Source organism: Salvelinus namaycush, chromosome 3 (assembly GCF_016432855.1).
Source record: "Salvelinus namaycush isolate Seneca chromosome 3, SaNama_1.0, whole genome shotgun sequence".
NCBI lineage: Eukaryota > Metazoa > Chordata > Actinopteri > Salmoniformes > Salmonidae > Salvelinus > Salvelinus namaycush.
The window spans coordinates 14967335-14985047 of NC_052309.1; the positions used below are offsets into that span (position 1 = coordinate 14967335).

Genomic DNA, 17713 nt, shown 5'->3' on the forward strand with positions numbered 1-17713 from the left:
TGCCTATAGAAATTGCCTATAGAAAGTCTTAAACATTTTTCACATTATGTTACAAAGTGGGATTGAATAGATTTAATTGAAACATTTTGTCATTGTTCTACACAAAATACTCCACAATGTGAAAATAAATTCTACAAAGTTCTAGAAATTAATAAAATTAAATAACTAAAATATAGTTATTGCATAAGTGTTCACCCCCTTTGTTTAGGCAAGCCTAAATTAGTTCAGAAGCAACATTTGGCTTAACAAATCACATAATAAGTTATATGGACTCAATCTGTGTGAAATAATAGGGATTGACATGTTTTTTGAATGACTACCCCTTCCCCTGTCCCCCATACATACAACATCTATCTGTAATGTCCCTCAGTCAAGTATTGAATTTCAAGCACAAATTCAACTACAAAGACCAGGGAGCTTTTCGAAAGCCTCCTAAGGAAGGGCAGTGATTGGTAGATGGGTAACAATAACAAATCAGACATTGAATATATCTTTAAGCATGGTCAAGTTAATTAAACCACACAGTTCAATGGTTGTGATGGAAGAAAACTGAGGATGGATCAACAACATTGTAGTGACTCCACAATAATGACCTAAATTACAGAGTAAAAAGAAGAATACAAATATACAGAATAAAAATATTCCAAAACATACATGCAACAAGGCACAACAGTAATATTGCAAAATACATGGCAAAGGGATAAACTTTTTGGTCTAAATGCAAAGCCTTACGTTTGGGCCAAATCCAACATATCACTGAGTAACTGCCCCCTTACTTTCAAGCATGATGGTGGCTGCATCATGGTATGGGTATGCTTGACATCGTCAAAGACAGGGGAGTTTTTCAGGATGAAAAGGTACGGGATGGAGCTAAGCACAGGCAAAATCCCAGAGGAAAACATGCTTCAGTCTACTTTACTCTAGACACTGGGTAGGAATTCACCTTTCAGCAGGACAATAATCTACAACACAAAGGCAAATCTACGCTGGTGTTGCTTACCAAGACGACAGTGAAAGTTCCTGAGTAGCCAAGTTACAGTTTTGACAGAAATCTGCTTGAAAATCTATGTCAGACTTTAAAATTGCTGTCTACCCATGATCCCTAACACCTTGACAGTGCTTGAAGAATTTAGAAAAGAATAGGTAAATATTGCACAATATACAGTGGGGCAAAAAAGTATTTAGTCAGCCACCAATTGTGCAAGTTCTCCCACTTAAAAAGATGAGAGAGGCCTGTAATTTTCATCATAGGTACACTTCAACTATGACAGACAAAATGAGAAAAAAAAATCCAGAAAATCCCATTGTAGGATTTTTTATGAATTTATTTGCAAATTATGGTGGAAAATAAGTATTTGGTCAGTAACAAAAGTTTATCTCAATACTTTGTTATATACCCTTTGTTGGCAATGACAGAGGTCAAACGTTTTCTGTAAGTCTTCACAAGGTTTTCACACACTGTTGCTGGTATTTTGGCCCATTCCTCCATGCAGATCTCCTCTAGAGCAGTGATGTTTTGGGGCTGTTGCTGGGCAACACGGACTTTCAACTCCCTCCAAATATTTTCTATGGGGTTGAGATCTTGAGACTGGCTAGGCCACTCCAGGACCTTGAAATGCTTCTTACGAAGCCACTCCTTCGTTGCCCGGGCGGTGTGTTTGGGATCATTGTCATGCTGAAAGACCCAGCCACGTTTCATCTTCAATGCCCTTGCTGATGGAAGGAGGTTTTCAGTCAAAATCTCACAATACATGGCCCCATACATTCTTTCCTTTACACGGATCAGACGTCCTGGTCCCTTTGCAGAAAAACAGCCCCAAAGCATGATGTTTCCACCCCCATGCTTCACAGTAGGTATGGTGTTCTTTGGATGCAACTCAGCATTCTTTGTCCTCCAAACACGACGAGTTGAGTTTTTACCAAAAAGTTCTATTTTGGTTTCATCTGACCATATGACATTCTCCCAATCTTCTTCTGGATCATCCAAATGCTCTCTATCAAACTTCAGACGGGCCTGGACATGTACTGGCTTAAGCAGGGGGACACGTCTGGCACTGCATGATTTGAGTCCCTGGCAGCGTAGTGTGTTACTGATGGTAGGCTTTGTTACTTTGGTCCCAGCTCTCTGCAGGTCATTCACTAGGTCCCCCCGTGTGGTTCTGGGATTTTTGCTCACCGTTCTTGTGATCATTTTGACCCCACGGGGTGAGATCTTGCGTGGAGCCCCAGATCGAGGGAGATTATCAGTGGTCTTGTATGTCTTCTATTTCCTAATAATTGCTCCCACAGTTGATTTCTTCAAACCAAGCTGCTTACCTATCGCAGATTCAGTCTTCCCAGCCTGGTGCAGGTCTACAATTTTGTTTCTGGTGTCCTTTGACAGCTCTTTGGTCTTGGCCATAGTGGAGTTTGGAGTGTGACTGTTTGAGGTTGTGGACAGGTGTCTTTTATACTGATAACAAGTTCAAACAGGTGCCATTAATACAGGTAACGAGTGGAGGACAGAGGAGCCTCTTAAAGAAGAAGTTACAGGTCTGTGAGAGCCAGAAATCTTGCTTGTTTGTAGGTGACCAAATACTTATTTTCCACCATAATTTCCAATAAATTCATTAAAAATCCTACAATGTGATTTTCTGGATTTGTTTTCCTAATTTTGTCTGTCATAGTTGAAGTGTACCTATGATGAAAATTACAGGCCTCTCTCATCTTTTTAAGTGGGAGAACTTGCACAATTGGTGGCTGACTAAATACTTTTTCCCCCCACTGTAGGTGTGCAAAGCTCTTACCCAGAAAGACTGTAATCGCTGCCAAAGGTGCTTCTAACATGTATTGACTCAGGGGGGCGAATAGGTATAGTAGTGTATTATTTTGTATTAATCTTTTACACATTTTTGAATTTTCCTTCCTCTTTGACATTACAGAGTATTTTGTGTAGATCATTGATAAAAAAAGACAATTAAATCCATTTTGATTCCACTTTGAAACACAATAAAATGTGAAGAAATCCAAGGGGGTGGTAAACTTTCTATAGGCACTGTAGACCTGATTGCAGAGGTAACTTATTGTGTTTTTGCCTACAAAATTGAACTGAATGGCTTTCAAAAATCTGTTGCACAATAATAGTTAGAAAAATCTCAATACATCCCAGGTCATCTCTGCTAAACTACACATGGAAAATAAACCTGCAGCAACAGGAAATGTGAATTATTATGTGGATTATAATTAATGGACATTTTTGTAAGTGTTAATACATTTTTCATAAGGGAATATCAAGTCTGTAATTTCAAAGAGAAGATTACAAACTTCAGAAGCCTTTTTAACCCTTTATGCTTGTGGGAATTGGTCTATATGGATAGGGCTAAAATGAAATGTTTCTTCAGGAGAAATATGAAATGCATAACCATGGTAGCAATAGAAAGGGAACCGTTTAAAGATAAGGAGGAAATGGTTAGACCAAAGGGGAGTGAGTACACATACACAACAGTTTGACACAAGACCGAATCCAAACACTACAATGTTGATGTTATGTGCATTGCACATTTACTGTACTTTTCACCACATTTGTTGATAACGAAATCTGAAAATACTCTGGATACGTTCAGTAACATGATAAGACTATTCCTGGAAAATGTGGGGTAGGTGAAAATTAAGACAAAAAAATGACAAGGGTTTGAGTGAGAGGACTAACTGGTGTCTCCAAGTGGCCACATACCTCTCCAAAGTGTGCACAGTTTCTTAACAATTTCAATGCACTTTTATGACTCAAAGAAGTCTTCAACAATAAGGTACTTTTTTGAGCTCTCCTTGCTGTGCCATAGAGGCGCAACCACACATTTGTTTCATTTGGAACACAACCCCCACTTTCACACAATTACTGTTGTTGTTTACCCAATCCAGAAACAGTCCATTATAAATCACAATCTGGGTTCAGGTGGGCATGATTTGAAAGCTTGTACTATTGCCAACATGGCTAGCTAAGTTATAAAATATGATCTTACAGTGTTAAGCTTTCACAGGGCAGTTCAGAGAAACAGACTGTAATGTTGATGCCCATAGAAAGGAGTGATGAGTGCATTCAGGTGCGTGTGCCGCGACAAATTATCTTAACAATAAACAAACATAGGCTGATTCTGTTCAGAACAACCCAGGGTATGACGACATGTCATCTTGTAACTGTACAACAAATATATTGATCATAAACGTTGACACTGTATATGAAATTAGTTTTATGATTTGCAAATGTGAAGTGCACATTTGGACTCACGGGTGTTTGGCTCGCTTGTATGACATCAAAGTGGTATTTATTCTAATCCTCAACGTGTCATCTTTTAAAATACAGATTCCTCTTAATTTACAGAAATTCCCTCTCTCAGACAACAAAAGATTTCCAAAAGTTGCCCAATTAGCAGGAGGGATGGGGGAAATTTCTTGTTGCTCACGATGCTCAAGTTCAGAACAGCTGTCAGGCAAAACCCATGCAGCACTGTGAAGCGCAGAGCCAGAGCTCTGATGTCATGTACCGCAGGTTACTGTATAGCCACTACGCTCCAACTTAGGTGCTTATTAGTGCCCAAATCTGCCATTTTCAACCATATACGGGTACTAGTGTAAAAGGCTACACCTCAAATAACCTACAAGTTTTAAATGTATTGCATTGCAGGAAAGTTATTTTGCAACAGGGTGGTCAAATTAAGATCCTACATCTGTAGGTCCACACTTTCCACGGCACATAATATTGCATCACCGGCATATCTTTTGACCAGTTGGTCAAGAAATCCCCTTCCTTACGTCACTCTGTAATTATGTTCAACATTCAGAATGTAGAGTGAATGTCGTCATCTCACAATGTTTATACCCTGTTCTAATCATTATCAGATGAGATGGTGTTCTCTGAGGTTTCTGGTGCAGGCTGAGCAACGAGATACTGGGTCATCCCCTGAGAGTCAAAGAGGAACCATGTGTGGTTTGTAAAGGCCAATTTGACCACATGCTCGTCTGAGACACTTTCATCTATGTAAACCTGCTAAAACCCGGAATCTGTGGAACTGTAATTTGTGATATGAGTGCCAGAAAGTAGACAGAGATAATGTCGGTGGTTCTGTCAATAAAGATCAACCTGTCTGTGTCAGCCTTACTGTCAAATAAAAATGTAAACTTGGTCTGGTGTGTTCTAGCGGTCTAAGCCACTGCCTCTGTAGCACATGTACAATGTACCATTCCCAGCTTGGGTTCGTATCAGATCCACTGCTCTTTCAGCATTCTCTCTCCTACCTCTCACCTCTATCTATCCACTAAACATAGAAAATACTTACAAATATATTGAAAAACAAAACCAAATAAAGTCATGCAACACTACCTATCATTTCCTCACTGATCAGCTTGTTCTGAGAACAGAGTTACCAACCACCTGAGATACTGAAGGGTAACCTCAGACACCTGAGATAGAGAGACAGCCATTCAGGTGCAGCTGCTCAGGTACAGTAGAGACACAACCAACAGTATGTTACCATGGGAAACAACCAACAGACTGCTACCATGGGAAACAACCAAGAGCCACATTCACAAAGCCTTCCACACACCGTGTGTGTGTGTGTGTGTGTGTGTGTGTGTGTGTGTGTGTGTGTGTGTGTGTGAGAGAGGAGGAGAGACAAAAACAGGGAAGGGGGGGAGACAAACATTCTACCAATACCCACAGATGCCAGGTGGTTGCAAGGCTGTGGTTGGTATGGAGAGATGAGGGTAATACATGGAAGGAGGTAGAGACAGGGTACTGTTGTGGTTCATCTTCCCCATCTGTAGCTGTGCTATTAGCTAAGAGTAGAGTGAGATCTCACACAACACCAACGCAGATGCACCATGCTGCCGTGCCTATACAGTGCTGTTAAAGTATACTGACAGGTCTTTAGGACAGAGTGAGCTGTCCTTCTGAGTAGTTTAAAACTTCCCCAGGGGAACTCCACACAGCTTATAATGCAATTCTGAAGTTGGTTTTTGGTATTCTATCAAAACCCCCAAAGTATTTTCAGTGCATAATTCACAACACAAAACATGTATTACAATTTTTTTATTTGGCCTTTTGTAATACCATTTTTTTCAAAGAAAGATTGTGAGGTTACATTTTGTTCAAACTGAGTCAATACATTGTATATTATTTTCACCCACTGACTAAATAAGTTTCCTAATTATAGAGATATAAGAGAAAAACTGTACCTCCCCCGACCATCAAACCACTGGCATATGAATGTACTTATCATTTACTCATCCACAAAACCAGATCATTGGGAGTTTTCAATGCTTCATCTAACATCTATTAATTTAAGTACATAAATACATCATTCACCATGTCACCAAATTGATATTGTGCAACATGTACTATTCTGCATACATGCAACCCACTTCAATAAAACACATCATCAATAAACTTTAGGGCAAGTGAGACCTCTGCTTTAGAAAGAGCTTCAAAACTAAGGACAACATATCAATGTATGAACGCTTGCATCCACACTCTAAATCACACACCAGTTCCTTTACTCCTGTTCAATTTCAGCAATGAAACTTATGACATAGAAAACACAAACAATGTATACATTTATCAAACTTTTATGGCACACAGGGCCCATAGACTAAAGGCCTCTCTGGGGGTGTGGCCCCTGTGAAATATATTATTCTGTGTATAGCCTCATGATATAATGGGTATATGATCGTGAGTTTTGACATATAGTGAGGAATGCAGTGAAACGTGGTGAACTTCCAGTCGTATAAAAAAGCATGAGTTGGCGCACACTCAGAAAAATGTTGTGTAGGAGGTGCTGACTAACGGCGAGTAAACTGTAGGCTATAAAAATAAAGAGTCACAGACTATATACAAGCTCCCAGTAATGTATTGGGTAAACCACCAACGTTTCGGCATCACTCTTCCAGTCTTAACATAAGCAATACCAAATTCTTTATAACTGACAGAGAGCAGCAGAGAGGGTGTTATTGGAACTCTACTATAATGTCCCACAATCCACAGAGGACTGTTATAAAAACACACTGTGCGAAACATACAGAGGAAAAGGAATGACACTCAAAATGGGCGAGTAGTAGCGTTAGAACAACTCTGTCCCCCTTTACCATAAAAAACTCCACTGTATTCAAAAAGAAACAGGCCACATTAACATATTCCAAACAAAACACGAGGTGAATCAGGGATGCTCCTGTACACATTACTGGCATTGTTAGTAGCTAGAGACCTTCCACACACCGGCTTTGCTCTAGTAAAAGCTGCTCTGATATCTCTGAATGGAGGCTAGGGGAACTGCTCACTAATGATTCTGGGATTTGAAAAGGTGCTTACAACTCCACAGAGGAACAACACCAGTATTAGTGTTTTCTAACCAATAGGATTGGCAGAACGAAGCGGAAACACAGTGGAGTTGCAGACATGATCTTTTATTATTTACTCCAGTTTCATGGAGCTGAGGGCACTTTATCTCAAGTGAAGACTGAGGGTATCGGAGTATCATAATGAAGTTACCTCGACCTTCCACATACTCTCCGCATCACAACTGTAACGGCAGTCCAAGGAAACGGCAACAAAGAAGACATCCTTTGAGAAATCAGACAAATGTCGCTCTCGATTACTTAGGATCAAAATGTACTGTCAAGTTTCCTTAGTCCTCTCATCAGTAGTCTTTGATAGCTGTGTGGCTCTTCCTCTACCTGTCTGGTGGTACTTCTCATTTTCTCCGGTCTCACTTACTAATAAACAGTCTCTCACTTCCATTGAATCACTCTGTCCTGCAGCAGACTGTCCTGGCATGGCCACAGATCTGTTGGTGCCGTCTTACCAACACCTGCCAGTCATCGTCATGCCATGCAGGAGTTGGCAAGACAGCACAAACAGATCTGGAACCAGGCTAAGACTGTCCTGCTAGAATTGCTGTTATCTTACTCCGCACAGGACACTCAATATCTCATGTATTACACCTCTCTAGTTCCATTTTAAAATGCACTTTCTCCTGCCCTCTCTACTCAAGTTCACCAACACATGCATCTATCGGACTTACTTAATCCTCACTTACATAAAGCTTGGCTTTGTTTCTCTTTATTCTGAGACGATACCGAACATTTCAATGAGATAGCAGAGTCAGATAAATTGAATTCAGAGTAAAAACAACAACACATCTCTCTGTTGAGAGCTTCAGACTTCCTGGACCTTGCAGGAAACTGTGTGCTCTTATCTAAAGACAGAAGAAACTATTATGTAAGATACCAAATAAAACTTGAGCCTCAGAAGACTGAGGATTCCTCAAGGCGTAGGAAAGATAGAGAGAAGCAGAGCTACAGGGCTGTGTGCAGTGGGAGTCCCCAACAGAGCCACTGCAATGCAGTGCTGCTCCTGTCTGCTCCTAGAGAGGAGTAGGCTGAGACATAGAGAATTAACTCATCATGAGGAAGACTGACAGTGACACAGTAGAACAAGACACCTTGAATGCTAGGCAGAGTGGCTAACTGGAAATGAATGCTTTGTCAATGGAAGTGTGAGTGCACACATTTACACAGATTCAATTAATCTGTGAGAGGAATTAATTACAGTGTGCTTACCATAAAGACTTCTTAAAATGAATAAAATAAATTACTGCATGGGACAGAACTGATGGTTAATCATTGAAGCACAGCATCTCAATAGTCAGCTGTAGAAGACACCAAGGGAGGCTGCAGTTGTGGACAGGTATAAAGGATGACTTAATACCACATTCTGCTGGATTTACACAGACAGAGACTTGACAGACTCCATTATTGGTCAGTTGGAAGGTTCTTTGTCTTCCAGTGAGTCCTGGAGTCTTGTCGCCCTCTGCTGTTGAGATCAACAGCTGGAAGTAAGTTACCCAGGTTAGAGGGAGCTCTTTTGGGCTCTGCTCTTCTTTGCTAAGAACCAGGCCTGTGGTAGGCCTTGCTGAAGCCTCAGACTCGAGTGAGGAAGTCTAGGCTTAGGTTGGCAGGGATGTGCAGGGTCTCCAGGCTGAGGGCGGAAGGGGTGTAGGGGAACAGGACAGGGAAGGTGTGCTTGGTGTCCACCAGGAGCATTGGGACATCGTTCCTATCCTGCAGACGATTCTGAGGACAACAAGATAGACAACATTTGGTTCAAAAATATATATAAAAGAAAAAATATAAAAATTGACCGAAAATAATTGATTAAATAGATTAAGTATTGTTACCTGGATGTTTCGGATAAAGGACACAGTGACTCTTTCCTCAAACTCGTTGAGCGGGGTGTAGAGGTTGAGAATTTTTACGATCTGTACGATAAATAAGACACTGGTTAATACTCTTCCTGTGAACTTTGAGACAGAGTTGTTAGTAGAGCTCTGTGTGCCGGATGCAGTAGGATTGGTGATGTGATGATGAGAGTGGAGCTCTGTGTGCTGGATGTGCAACAGATTTGTAACAGGTTTGTGTAACAGGTGTTTAAGTGTACCTGCTGCATGGTGAGAGAGGTGCACAGGGAGCAGATGGCCTCGGCGTCCTGGGACGTCTTCTTCTTGACCTGCAGCAGCTGGGCGGCCTGGATAACGGGCTCTATGTTAACCACCGCCCCGCTCTGGTGAAGGTTCTTCCCTCTCAGCCACTCCTCCATCTGACTGATGTTGTACCTGACCAATCACAGTGAAACACACTTAGTATAGAGCCACCTCTTAAGTGAATAGCCTTCATCAAACCCATTATGCTACTGTAATGAGCTACAGTAATGAGCTACAGTTCTTCTCCCTCTCTGTAACAGTACTGAGTGCTCCTGTCCTCTCAGCAATACAGTATGTACCGTTAAAGGGAAACTCCACCCAAAAATTGTATATAGTGTGATGGGCGAGCACGGCCTAGACCCAGAGATAGTCCACTGTTCAAATCAAATCTAATTGTATTTGTCACATGCGCCGCATACAACAGGTGTAGTGTAGACCTTACAGTGAAATGCTTACTTACAAGCCCATAACCAACAAAGCAGTTTTAAGAAAATACCTAAATAAAAGTAAGAGATAAAAATAACAAATAATTAAAGATATACAGTCCCATTTTGCATCATGATGATCATCATGATTATGTGGCCGGTGACACTTTACTTCTTGAAAGTCCAATATCTTTAAAACTTGATTGCTGACATGCAAAACATGTTGGGACTATATCAACAGTGGAATAATGAAACAAATACAAAAATATAGTTTTTGGGTAGAGTTTCCCTTTAAGAACCTGGAATTTTTCCTGGTCAGCTCTTATTAAAAAAACAAGCCCTAGTAATATAGAACATCCCCAGCAAGGTTCTGTATATACACTGCTCAAAAAAATAAAGGGAACACTTAAACAACACAATGTAACTCCAAGTCAATCACACTTCTGTGAAATCAAACTGTCCACTTAGGAAGCAACACTGATTGACAATAAATTTCACATGCTGTTGTGCAAATGGAATAGACAACAGGTGGAAATTATAGGCAATTAGCAAGACACCCCCAATAAAGGAGTGGTTCTGCAGGTGGTGACCACAGACCACTTCTCAGTTCCTATGCTTCCTAGCTGATGTTTTGGTCACTTTTGAATGCTGGCGGTGCTTTCACTCTAGTGGTAGCATGAAACGGAGTCTACAACCCACACAAGTGGCTCAGGTAGTGCAGCTCATCCAGGATGGCACATCAATGCGAGCTGTGGCAAGAAGGTTTGCTGTGTCTGTCAGCGTAGTGTCCAGAGCATGGAGGCGCTACCAGGAGACAGGCCAGTACATCAGGAGACGTGGAGGAGGCCGTAGGAGGGCAACAACCCAGCAGCAGGACCGCTACCTCCGCCTTTGTGCAAGGAGGAGCACTGCCAGAGCCCTGCAAAATGACCTCCAGCAGGCCACAAATGTGCATGTGTCTTCTCAAACGGTCAGAAACAGACTCCATGAGGGTGGTATGAGGGCCCGACGTCCACAGGTGGGGGTTGTGCTTACAGCCCAACACCGTGCAGGATGTTTGGCATTTGCCAGAGAACACCAAGATTGGCAAATTCGCCACTGGCGCCCTGTGCTCTTCACAGATGAAAGCAGGTTCACACTGAGCACATGAGCACATGTGACAGACGTGACAGAGTCTGGAGACGCCGTGGAGAACGTTCTGCTGCATGCAACATCTTCCAGCATGACCGGTTTGGCGGTGGGTCAGTCATGGTGTGGGGTGGCATTTCTTTGTGGGGCCGCACAGCCCTCCATGTGCTCGCCAGAGGTAGCCTGACTGCCATTAGGTACCGAGATGAGATCCTCAGAGCCCTTGTGAGACCATATGCTGACACATGCACATTTGTGGCCTGCTGGAGGTCATTTTGGTCAAGTGGTCTGTGGTCACCACCTGTAGAATCACTCCTTTATTGGGGGTGTCTTGCTAATTGCCTATAATTTCCACCTTTTGTCTATTCCATTTGCACAACAGCATGTGAAATTTATTGTCAATCAGTGTTGCTTCCTAAGTGGACAGTTTGATTTCACAGAAGTGTGATTGACTTGGAGTTACATTGTGTTGTTTAAGTGTTCCCTTTATTTTTTTGAGCAGTGTATGTAAACATACCTGAGCTGCATGCCAGTGCTCCAGGAACAGACGTCTTTCCTGAGCAGCAGGTTGTTGAGGGTGATAGCGTTGATGCTGTAGAACAGCTGCCGGACCACCTGGCTTGCTATCTCTGGGTCCAGGCCGTGCTCGCCCATCACACTGTGGAACTGGCCCAGCTGTTTGATCAGGGCCTCTAGGGTGTAGCTCCCCGGGCCCTCCCCGTCCATACTGGAGGAGCGGTTTCTATAACCCATGGGCTTTACTCCCGCCAGGCTGGGGATGCTCTCACTCTCCAACATGGCCGACACTGTCCGGGTGAAGGAAGGAGATAGTCGTTCATGCGACGTATTCATTAATTAATTAATACATTTCTATAGGTTTGATTGTTTATTCATCTAATTTTAGGAAACCTAAGTACTGAACTATAAGTACTGAACTATAAGTACTGAACTATAAGTACTGAACTGTGTAAACGTAGATCAGTAATAGAACGGAATAAACATACAGTATAAAAGCCAAATATCATGTAAGTAATTATATCAATGTGAAAACAGCGGTACAATCAACCCAGAATGAAGAAAAAGTTGGTCCCTTTCCAATTCCATTGTCCCTAAACTTTGGACCATACAGCTCTTGGCCCCTAGCTCCCCCAGCTTCTCACCGATCATGGGCTGCATCATGTGCTCTGCCACCTTGATGAGCTGCTGGTAGATCTGAATGGAGAGATCACTCAGCACCTGGCGGTACTCCGCCAGGTCAAAGTTCTTCAGGCAGTGTTCATTCTGTTTGGCTGTGTTCTGAGTCATAAACGCCTGGGAACACACAACAAGACAGGGATGACAGTTGTAGAGTGTTACAATTTGTAGAGTTTACAACAAGTGTATTTATGTTGTATTTACAAAAGTCTGTACATCTTTAAAGTGCATTGTGTATGGAGAGAGATCAAGGAGTAATCCGATTGTATAAAATGTCTGACAATCTACCTCTTATTTCAATGAGTTAAAGTACTGAACATCTAGCATCTCTTCACAGTTTTTAATGAGCAGAATGATCTCTGAGACATCAAAGTAATTCTCACCTCATCTCCACTGTACTGCTTGAGACAGTGCAGCAGACGACTCGTGTTGGCCAGCCAGAAGGAGGTCATCTCAAAGTCATTATTGTTTTTCTGCATTGAAATTGCAAAATGAAAGTGTTAAATACCAGAATCGCTGTACTTTATTTCTGACCAATCTTTCCTTGCAACTGACTTCCAAAGATCCATCGCAAACAGACATTAAAATATGTATGAAATCTCAATCCATATGTGTGAGTAGAACTCTGTATCTGTACCTTGAGGACCTTCTTAATGGCGTTGATGTTGGAGGTGAGCAGAGAGTGGACCTTCTGATCATCGTTGATGTAGTCCGCATGGCGGATGCACATGAAGAGGATGTAGGCAGGTAGGCAGGGCACTGTTGCTGATACAGCATTGGGCTTCATGTCTGGAACACCAAACAGCACATAATAACACTGAAACAAGTTCATCCACAATTTCAGTGATCATTGTAGTAATCGTGTGGATTTGAGAATATAATGTTACGTTCTGGACTGGACAGGTGTTGTACTTGTGATGCGGTCATATCGTAGCTGATTTGAGTTGCAATGTCGTACCAGTGATGAGTGTTTTGACCAGCAGAGCCTCGTCCTCCTTGTAGTACTCCAGCATGCCCTCAAAGTCCTTCTCTCTGCGCTGGACAGTCACCTGACGGGTCAGCTGTGGCTTGGCCTTGGTGGGCTGGGATGATGCAGTCAAAGACACTGGAAAGGGCAAAAGACAAAGTGGTCACTAATATTGCCATAATCATCATAGATATACATATTAACCATCATACTGTAGGTCCATCACTAGGCCTTCATTACAGCTTAGTGAGACCAATACAGACAGTATTCATTAGGCCTTTATTACAGCTTAGTGAGACCAATACAGACAGTATTCATCAGGACTTCCAGCTCTCTCACCTTCCAGATCTGGAACTTTCTTCATGTAGATCCTCAGCTGCTTCTTCAGCTTCCTCTCGTTCTTCTCCAGTTTCTCCACAAGCTCTTTTAAGTCCTGTAGTAGCAGAAACATTCAAGAAGGTCAACACAACACTATAACTTTCAGAGCTCTGGACTGTTCCATTCCAATAGGTGTCCTTGGGCCCGTATTCACAAAGAGTCTCAAAGGAGGAGTGCTGATATAAGATTAGTTTAGCCTTTTAGCTCATAATGAATAATAAGACTACATGGATGAGTGTGTAGGGGGTAGGAGGTTGCAGTGTTCTCACCAGGTTGTCGTTGGTGAGGCGGGTGATCTCCTGCTGGACGCTGTACTCCACCTGGGCCTCAGGGGACAGAGACATGGTGTGGTTCAGCATCTCCTGTTTCTTCTCTATGTCGTCCTTCAGCAGCTCAATCTGGGTGTTGAACGCTGCCAGCTCATCCTCGTGCTTCCTGGCCTGAGACTGAAGCTGGGCCTCCAGCAGCCTGGGAGAGAGGGGGTGAGGGGAGACAGGGAGAAAAAGAAAAAGGAGAGAGGAGTTGAGGGGGAGACAGGGAGAAGAAAAAGGAGAGAGGGGGTGGTTACAATAAGCCTAAAGCTGACCAAACCTTCACAAACTTCTACCTTGTAGAATTCCTGTACCATAGTGTGGAGACTTACTGTATTAAATATGGTTTCATATGACATTAACATCATAACCGCCACAGTTTGAGATTCTTTTTGTCCCATTAAATGTTCTATTTTACCACAGACATAGGAAGAGGGTAGGAGATTAAGCAGGAAGGCAGTAAGTAGAGAAGGCAGTAAGCAGGAAGGCAGTAAGCAGGAAGGCAGTAAGTAGAGAAGGAAAGCAGAAGACGACAACCTGGCCACTTGTTTTAGACCCTGGTATGCCAGGCCCAGCTCGCCATCTTCATTCAAATAACCCCAGTCTGAAGCTTTGCTACCGCCGGCAAGGCAGGAGAGAGAGACAGACAGACAGACAGAGACAGACAGAGACAGAGAAAGGAAGAAAGAAAGAGGAGGAGGAAGTGAAAAAAAAATGGACAGATGAAAACAGAACAGAGCAAGAGGAGTTAGCACCACAGAGAGTTAGAGCAGAAACCTCAAGAGGAAGCAGAGATTTTGCAGTTATAATCTTATAACTGGGGGGGGGGGGGGGGGGGGGGGGTCATGAATGTAGAGAGATCCGGAACAATAACACTGTGTCAACAACAATGGGGTGGAATCAAAAGCAGTGTGCAGTTTGCCATCAGTATGTCACCAGAACATCAGAATGATGGGGACAGTTTTGATCAGAAAGATGACCTGATGTTACTCTGAGAGGAAAATGCCAACCGACTATGTGACAATTCTGAACTGTCTCTCGGGTCTAGCCTAGTTAAAATGTTCATTTGGGAAAAGCTGCACTGCAATAGCTTTTTGGTTTGTCTGTCTGTCTGTCAGGTACTGACGCACCCCAAACATCCCCTTTAGCAGGAGTTTGAGTTCCTCCCCTCGGGGAAATGTTACGAGTCACTAGAGGAATAGAGTCAAACGATTCTTTGTCCCAGGGGCAGTAAGGTTCCTGAACGTCTAAAACCACCAGTAGGACCAGCGGACTGGCCTACAACTAACATTGCAGTTGACAGAATGTTATATTGTGTATAGTGTATATACTGTAGAGTACAGATGATTGTTAATTGCTCATGAACTGCACTTTATATTGTCTGTGTGTGTCTTCTGTCTATCTCGGATTGTATTTTTAATGTACAGTGGCTTGCGAAAGTATTCACCCCCATGGCATTTTTCCTATTTTGTTGCCTTACAACCTGGAATTCAAATGTTTTTTTGGGGGGTTTGTATCATTTGATTTACACAACATGCCTACCACTGACGATGCTAAATATTTTTTCTTGTGAAACAAACAAGAAATAAGACAAAAAACTGAAAACTTGAGCGTGCATAACTATTCACCGTCACATAGTCAATACGTTGTAGAGCCACCTTTTGCAGCAATTACAGCTGCAAGTCTCTTGGGGTTTGTCTCTATAAGCTTGGCACATCTAGCCACTGGGATTTTTGCCCATTTTTCAAGGCAAAACTGCTCCAGCTCCTTCAAGTTGGATGGGTTCCGCTGGTGTACAGCAATCTTTAAGTCATACCACAGATACTCAATTGGATTGAGGTCTGGGCTTTGACTAGGCCATTCCAAGACATTTAAATGTTTCCCCTTAAACCACTCGAGTGTTGCTTTAGCAGTATGCTTAGGGTAATTGTCCTGCTGGAAGGTGAACCTCAGTCCCAGTCTCAAATCTCTGGAAGACTGAAACAGGTTTCCCTCAAGAATTTCCCTGTATTTAGCGCCATCTAACATTCCTTTAATTCTGACCAGTTTCCCAGTCCCTGCCGCTGAAAAACATCTCCACAGCATGATGCTGCCACCACCATGCTTCACTGTGGGGATGGTGTTCTTGGGGTGATGGGAGGTATTGGGTTTGCGCCAGACATAACGTTTTCCTTGATGGCCAAAAAACTACATTTTAGTCTCATCTGATCAGAGTACCTTCTTCCATATGTTTGGGGAGTCTCCCACATGCCTTTTGGTGAACACCAAACGTGTTTGCTTATTTTTTTCTGGCCAATCTTCCGTAAAGCCCAGCTCTGTGGAGTGCACAGCTTAAAGTGGTCCTATGGACAGATACTCCAATCTCCGCTGTGGAGCTTTGTAGCTACCTCAGGGTTATCTTTGGTCTCTTTGTTGCCTCTCTGATTAATGCCCTCCTTGCCTGGTCCGTGAGTTTTGGTGGGCGGCCCTCTCTTGGCAGGTTTGTTGAGGTGACATATTCTTTCCATTTTTTAAATAATGGATTTCAGTGGTGCTCCGTGGGATGTTCCAAGTTTCGGATATTTTTTTATAACACAACCCTGATCTGTACTTCTCCACAGCTTTGTCCCTGACCTGTTTGGAAAGCTCCTTGGTCTTCATGGTGCCGCTTGCTTGGTGGTGCCCCTTGCTTAATGGTGTTGCAGACACTGGGACCTTTCAGAACAGGTGTATACAGTTGGGAGAAGACGTATTTGATACACTGCCGATTTTGCAGGTTTTCCTACTTACAAAGCATGTAGAGGTCTGTAATTTTTATCATAGGTACACTTCAACTGTGAGAGACGGAATCTAAAACAAAAATCCAGAAGATCACATTGTATGATTTTTAAGTAATTCATTTGCATTTTATTGCATGACATAAGTATTTGATACATCAGAAAAGCAGAACTTAATATTTGGTACAGAAACCTTTGTTTGCAATGACAGAGATCATACGTTTCCTGTAGTTCTTGACCAGGTTTGCACACACTGCAGCAGGGATTTTGGCCCACTCCTCCATACAGACCTTCTCCAGATCCTTCAGGTTTCGGGGCTGTCGCTGGGCAATACGGACTTTCAGCTCCCTCCAAAGATTTTCTATTGGGTTCAGGTCTGGAGACTGGCTAGGCCACTCCATGACCTTGAGATGCTTCTTACGGAGCCACTCCTTAGTTGCCCTGGCTGTGTGTTTCGGGTCGTTGTCATGCTGGAAGACCCAGCCACGACCCATCTTCAATGCTCTTACTGAGGGAAGGAGGTTGTTGGCCAAGATCTAACGATACATGGCCCCATCCATCCTCCCCTCAATACGGTGCAGTCGTCCTGTCCCCTTTGCAGAAAAGCATGTTTCCACCTCCATGCTTCACGGTTGGGATGGTGTTCTTGGGGTTGTACTCATCCTTCTTCTTCCTCCAAACAAGGCGAGTGGAGTTTAGACCAAAAAGCTCTATTTTTGTCTCATCAGACCACATGACCTTCTCCCATTCCTCCTCTGGATCATCCAGATGGTCATTGGCAAACTTCAGACGGGCCTGGACATGTGCTGGCTTGAGCAGGGGGACCTTGCGTGCGCTGCAGGATTTTAATCCATGACTGCGTAGTGTGTTACTAATGGTTTTCTTTGAGACTGTGGTCCCAGCTCTCTTCAGGTCATTGACCAGGTCCTGCCGTGTAGTTCTGGGCTGATCCCTCACCTTCGTCATGATCATTGATGCCCCAGGAGGTGAGATCTTGCATGGAGCCCCAGACCGAGGGTGATTGACCATCATCTTGAACTTCTTC

The 17713-nt window shown here is 42.9% G+C and overlaps 1 protein-coding gene across 1 annotated transcript in view; it reads right to left on the reverse strand.

The window, feature by feature from the left end:
• Positions 1 to 6074: 6074 nt before the first annotated feature.
• Positions 6075 to 17713, reverse strand: part of LOC120044815 (unconventional myosin-Vb-like) — an 84410-nt gene continuing 72771 nt past the window's right edge. Inside the window, exons 30-40 of the mRNA XM_038989487.1 lie at positions 14450 to 14527; positions 13871 to 14069; positions 13563 to 13656; positions 13215 to 13361; positions 12894 to 13045; positions 12640 to 12729; positions 12223 to 12373; positions 11580 to 11868; positions 9467 to 9641; positions 9207 to 9287; positions 6075 to 9102 (exon numbers count right to left, since the gene is read on the reverse strand). Coding sequence (XP_038845415.1) covers positions 8950 to 9102; positions 9207 to 9287; positions 9467 to 9641; positions 11580 to 11868; positions 12223 to 12373; positions 12640 to 12729; positions 12894 to 13045; positions 13215 to 13361; positions 13563 to 13656; positions 13871 to 14069; positions 14450 to 14527 — 1609 coding nt within the window. The 3' untranslated portion in view covers positions 6075 to 8949. The remainder of the gene's footprint in view (positions 9103 to 9206; positions 9288 to 9466; positions 9642 to 11579; positions 11869 to 12222; positions 12374 to 12639; positions 12730 to 12893; positions 13046 to 13214; positions 13362 to 13562; positions 13657 to 13870; positions 14070 to 14449; positions 14528 to 17713) is intronic.